This window comes from Miscanthus floridulus, unplaced genomic scaffold, assembly GCF_019320115.1.
Source record: "Miscanthus floridulus cultivar M001 unplaced genomic scaffold, ASM1932011v1 fs_301_1_2, whole genome shotgun sequence".
NCBI lineage: Eukaryota > Viridiplantae > Streptophyta > Magnoliopsida > Poales > Poaceae > Miscanthus > Miscanthus floridulus.
In genome coordinates this window covers 31,649-37,227 of record NW_027096543.1, presented here as the reverse complement: position 1 = coordinate 37,227, position 5,579 = coordinate 31,649, and the positions used below count along the sequence as shown (strand labels likewise).

At 39.1% G+C, this 5,579-nt stretch overlaps 1 protein-coding gene across 1 annotated transcript; it reads right to left on the bottom strand.

Moving 5' to 3' along the window:
• Nucleotides 1-2,436: 2,436 nt before the first annotated feature.
• On the bottom strand, nucleotides 2,437-4,904 carry LOC136531190 (uncharacterized). The gene is made up of 3 exons (XM_066523885.1): nucleotides 4,847-4,904; nucleotides 3,139-3,304; nucleotides 2,437-3,056 (listed from the first exon to the last, which is right to left on the bottom strand). Exons 1-3 carry the CDS (start codon nucleotides 4,880-4,882, stop codon nucleotides 2,542-2,544), a joined length of 717 nt encoding a protein of 238 aa, XP_066379982.1. The 5' UTR covers nucleotides 4,883-4,904; the 3' UTR covers nucleotides 2,437-2,541.
• Between the last annotated feature and the right edge of the window lie 675 nt (nucleotides 4,905-5,579).

The following is a 5,579-nucleotide window of genomic DNA, read 5'->3' as shown; positions in this document are numbered from 1 at the left end:
GAAAATACTGAAATCACATTGGCGGAAGATCATATCATTGATATTCCACAAGTATCTCCGGAGGAAAATGATATACTAATTAGTCCATTCACCGAATCTGAGGTGAGAGATGCGGTTTTCCAAATGGAGCACAACAAAGCTCCAGGTCCGGATGGTTTTCCGGCTGAATTCTATCAAGTGTTTTGGGGAATAATCAAAGAGGACCTTTTGCTACTCTTTGAAGATCTACACAGAGAAGCACTTGATCTTTACAGTTTGAACTTTGGCATTATTACCCTAATCCCAAAAGTAAATAATGCCTTAAGCATTCAACAATACCGTCCAATCTGTGTCCTCAATGTGAGTTTCAAAATATTCACGAAGGTAGGCACAAATAGACTCAACCTAGTGGCAAAGACTGTTGTCAGCCCAACACAAACTGCTTTTATGCAAGGCAGAAATATAATGGAAGGGGTCGTGATCCTACATGAAACTATCCATGAGTTACACACCAAGAAAAGAGATGGAATCATTTTCAAGATTGACTTCGAAAAGGCTTATGATAAAGTCAAGTGGTCCTTTCTACAACAAACCTTACGTATGAAAGGTTTTTCACCTAAATGGTGTAGGTGGATTCAAAGCATGGTTTCAGGGGGAAGTGTGGGGATCAAAGTCAATGATGATGTTGGTCCATATTTCCAAACCAAACGCGGTCTCAGGCAGGGGGATCCTATGTCACCCATCTTATTCAACATCGTTGCTGATATGCTAGCTCTTTTAATTAATAGAGCAAAAGACGATGGACAAATAAGAGGAGTTATCCCCCACCTAATTGATAATGGTCTCTCTATACTACAATATGCAGATGACACCATTATCTTCTTAGATCACGACCCAGAGCAGGCGAAAAATCTAAAGCTATTATTATGTGCTTTCGAACAATTGTCTGGGCTGAAGATCAATTTCCACAAGAGTGAAATCTTCTGTTATGGGGCAGCCAAAGAGATGGATCAATATTATACAGACCTCTTTGGTTGTAACATAGGTGAATACCCATTCAGATATTTAGGAATCCCTATGCACCACAGACAACTCCTAAACTCTGAGTGGAAAAAAGTGGAAGAACGGTTTCAGCAAAAACTTTCATGCTGGAAAGCGAAACACCTATCTTATGGTGGTCGTTTGGTTCTGCTAAACTCTGTTTTAAGCAGCCTACCCATGTTTATGATGTCCTTCTTTGAGATTCCAAAAGGGGTCCTTAAGAACCTAGATCAGTTTAGATCTAGATTTTTCTGGCAAGGTTCTACTGGAAAACACAAATATAGACTTGCCAAATGGGATATCTTATGTCGCCCCAGGGACCAAGGAGGATTAGGTATCCTAGATTTACAAATTCAAAATAAATGTTTATTAGCAAAGTGGTTGATAAACCTTATGAACACAGAGGGTATTTGGCAAACACTTTTATCGAACAAGTATCTTAGTTCGAAAACACTTACCCAAGTAACTGCCAAACCTAATGACTCACACTTTTGGAGAGGCCTCATGCGTATTAAAGATGAGGTACTCGGGAAAGGTTCTTTTCATATCAAAGATGGAAACAAACCGAGATTCTGGGAAGACACATGGGTAGGAGATAAGCCTCTAAACGTGATTTACCCTTCTCTTTATAATATAGTAAGAGATCGTCATGCGACAGTAGCAAAGGTGATGAATGCTACACCACTGAATATCTCATTCAGAAGAGCTTTGGTGGGTAACAAGCATTTAGAGTGGCTTAATTTAGTAGCAAGAGTGTCAAATGTCGATCTGGTGGCTGGTTCAGATTATTTTAAATGGAACCTAACCAAGTCAGGGCTCTTTTCGGTCCGCTCAATGTATCTTGATCTGATAGATACTGAACCACCTTTTCGACATAAGAAACTTTGGAAAATTAGAATCCCACTTAAGATAAAAATTTTCCTTTGGTTCCTCCAGAAAGGTGTTGTACTAACAAAAGACAACTTAGCCAAAAGAAACTGGAAAGGAAGTCATAAATGTATCTGCTGTAACATGAACGAGACTATTCAACACTTGTTCATTGACTGTCCTTTGGCCAAAACAATCTGGAGAGTAATTTTCTTTGCTACTAACCTATCCCCACCTAAGTCTATCTCACACATGTTCGGTACTTGGTTAATGAATCAAAACAAGGACCTGAAAGGGCTGATATGGGTTGGGGTAGCAGCCGTCTGTTGGGCTATTTGGAGATGCCGGAATGATGTTATTTTTAACAAACTCAAAACTAATTCGCTTATGCAGATGATTTTCAGAGGCGCATTCTGGCTTCGCTCCTGGGCGCAACTGCAGCGGGGTGAACATGCTAAAGACATCCTCTCAGGAATCAGCAAGAAATTAGAAATGATTGCTTTAGAAATTTCGAATAAAGGATGGAAACACTTATACTATTTGCTTTAGCATGTTTTGTTTGTTTTTTGGACTTTCCTGGAGATTTTTTACTCCAGCACTTTGTAACAATTGGCTGTGTACATCTTCGGATGTAGAGGCCGGATTTTATATCCTTTATCTAAAAAAATCTCCTTTTGTGCCAAAATCCCATCTGTGATTGTCTTTCTTGTCATCTTGTTTTGCATCAAAATCCCATCTGAAATCAGCCTTCTTCTCATCCGCTTTTGTGGCAAAATCCCATCTATGATTGGCTTTCTTGTCATCTTCTTTTGCATCGAAATCCCATCTACATTCAGCCTTCTTCTCATCTCCTTTTGTGGCAAAATCCCATCTGTGATTGACTTTTTCTTCATCTTCTTTTGCATCAAAATCCCATCTAAAATCAGCCTTCTTGTCATCTCCGTTTGTGGCAAAATCCCACCTATGATTGGCTTTCTTGTCATCTTGTTTTGCATCGAAATCCCATCTGAAATCAGTCTTCTTGTCATCCACTTTTGTGGCAAAATCCCATCTGTGATTGATTTTCTTATCATCTTCTTTTGCATCAAAATCCCATCTGAAATCAGCCTTCTTGTCATCTCCTTTGACGGCAAAATCCCATCTATGATTAGCTTTAACTTTTTCTCCTTCTGCATCAAAATCACATTTAAAATTAGTTCCATATTGTAAAGAATCAAGAAAAGTAAATAGAATATTAAGAGCGAGAGAGACCATTGTGTGGGCTCAAGTGTTCCAGGATCGCGGATGGCATGGGTGAGTTGGGTAGCACGGTCTTCCAGTAGGTCATCACCTCCAATGCTGAGTTGAAGGGGTACATCCTGGTCTCCTCCGCACCCACAGCCACATCTGCATGCCCATCTCCTCCAGCTGAGGTGACCTACAAACGTTATGCAACCATGTACTGCCCCTAAGACAAATATATCTTGCGTGCATAAATTTCAATGCAAGTAAATACATAACATGCAGCGCATGGCATTTTAGCTTGGAGATCTTCAAAGTGCCGGTTAACACTTAACCATTACTCCCTATATCCATAAAAGAATGCAATTCTCGCTTTTCGAGAAGTCAACTGATTTCAACTTTGATCAAAATTATATAAAAATGTACTAACATTTATATATAATTAGACAAAATAAGTATCGTTAAATTGATTGTCAAATATATTTTCGTAGTAAACCTAGTTGGAGACATAAATGTTATTACTATTCACTATAAACTCGGTCAAAGTTAAACTAGTTTGATCTGCATGTAACCCCAGAGTTGCATTCTTTCGTGGACGGATGGAGTATATTACAGGCACGGTTGCACGAATCATATATCTATGCAAAGGAATTTCATTGCTGGCTACAAGAAAACATACATGGCAACAGTGAGCCGTTCATTTAGTTAGACTTGAATAGTTATGATAAATATACATTGATTTAGTTTTTTTATTCTGTAAAATATGATAAATAGAGGAAAAATCTTTATGTTTTACATCTAGAAAAGTTTTTCTTCTAATCTAATTTTGCATGCGTTATTTTTTGGATGTGATAAATCTATTTGTTATGGAACTTTGAAACATGACTGATTGTGATCTGTTGGAACCGTGTATTGGTTCTTTTTTACCCGCCACAGTGATGACACAGCTTAGGCCCTATTTGGTAGATATTTGCATTGGGTGGTTCTAGATCTGACTCATTCGTGCATTGTAGGGAGTAGCTATTTTTCTCTCTCCTCTCAAAAAGATCTAATAGCCGGTACAACCACTATTTTCAGCTTCATCGGTTGTGACTCCCGTCCTCCGCACATGTAACAAGGAGCCAAAGTTATTTAGATGCATGCCTAACAGGGCCTTAGATTCTGCCTCGCAACTCGCAAGAACGCAAAGGCAGACTCGCATAGACTTAAGTTAGCGCCCATATATAGGAAAAGGAAAATGGAGGCGCCAGTGATGCCATCCGTCCTAAATCCTAGGGTTTGTTTTTTTCTAGTTTTTAGTTATGTAACTGTTACATAAATTTTAAAATTTAATGGATAAGATTTGTTTGAGCTATTTCTTTCTACAAGGTATACGTAACCGGTGTACTGAAGTAAGGTTCTAAAAAATTTCACTGACTGAATTCCAAACTTACTTGAATAGCAGGAGCAAAACACTAAGAAATCAAGAAATTTCACCCGTGGATAGAAAGCAAACATACATGAAGAGCATGAATAATAGACTGAAGGACTATAAATAAAATTCTACGAACCTAGAGCATAATTACTAGGTTGTAACGCATGAGTTAATAATAGCCTAGGAAATTAATAAAAATCAGTAACTAAAAGCAAACAAATATCATCATTGGTTCCATAGCTGGCATGCTACTATGCTGGAGTACTACAAATATCACTATTGGATTCATAGCCAGTATGCTGGAGTACTCAAAAGCGTACGTACCAAGATGAGCGAAAAGAGTACCACAAATGCACTCATTGTCCCCCGCAAGCTAGCTAGCGACTTCCTTCTTGCTCTCACACACCACGGCATGCACATATTTATACAGGATACGGCCTACTCCCACAGAGGGGTCTCTCCCTTGAGATGATAGCACTGTGTCTCATTTTGCTCAATAATTGATCAACACCAACCCCTTATACAATTGCTTATTATATATGATTATTAATTTAGTATAGTTAGCCTGTAGCCTGAGCATATTGGTCAGCATTAGCCGCGTCTAGGTCTTATTACAGGGGCTGCTCGCTACAGTACCTACGGAGAAGCCTAAGCTAGATCCGTGACGGTTGCCATCAGGGATGCTCGTCCTTGACGGTTTTGAGTATTTTCCCTGACGGTTTTAGCCGTCAAGCAAAAAATGGCTGGGGTAGTGACAGCCATCCAAAACAGGCCCGGCCGCTGTGTTTTTCAGTCACTTAGGAGATAGATGGTGCTTTGGTCGAATGGTCGATATATATGTGACATGTCTACAGTGAGAAAAGGTCAAGTGCATATATGCCGAGAAGTGAGTGAAAAAGCAAGCACATTGCTAGCTTGTGGTGAGCAATGCGCATCTTTTTCTGTTTTTCTCATAAAAAAATGAGTGTTTTACTGTTCCTCGTTTCACTCGTCTTGGTACATACATTGTTTAAGCACTCTATCATACTACGTTAAATGGAATCAAATAATGACGTCT

Bases quoted from the DNA above. Each gene is read 5' to 3' on its own strand.
- LOC136531190 (XM_066523885.1), bottom strand. From the start codon at position 4,882: ATGAGTGCATTTGTGGTACTCTTTTCGCTCATCTTG. The intron at 3,305-4,846 runs GTACGTACGCTT...TAACGTTTGTAG, and splicing joins TACTCTTTTCGCTCATCTTG to GTCACCTCAGCTGGAGGAGA. The intron at 3,057-3,138 runs GTCTCTCTCGCT...ATTTTGATGCAG, and splicing joins ACACTTGAGCCCACACAATG to AAGGAGAAAAAGTTAAAGCT.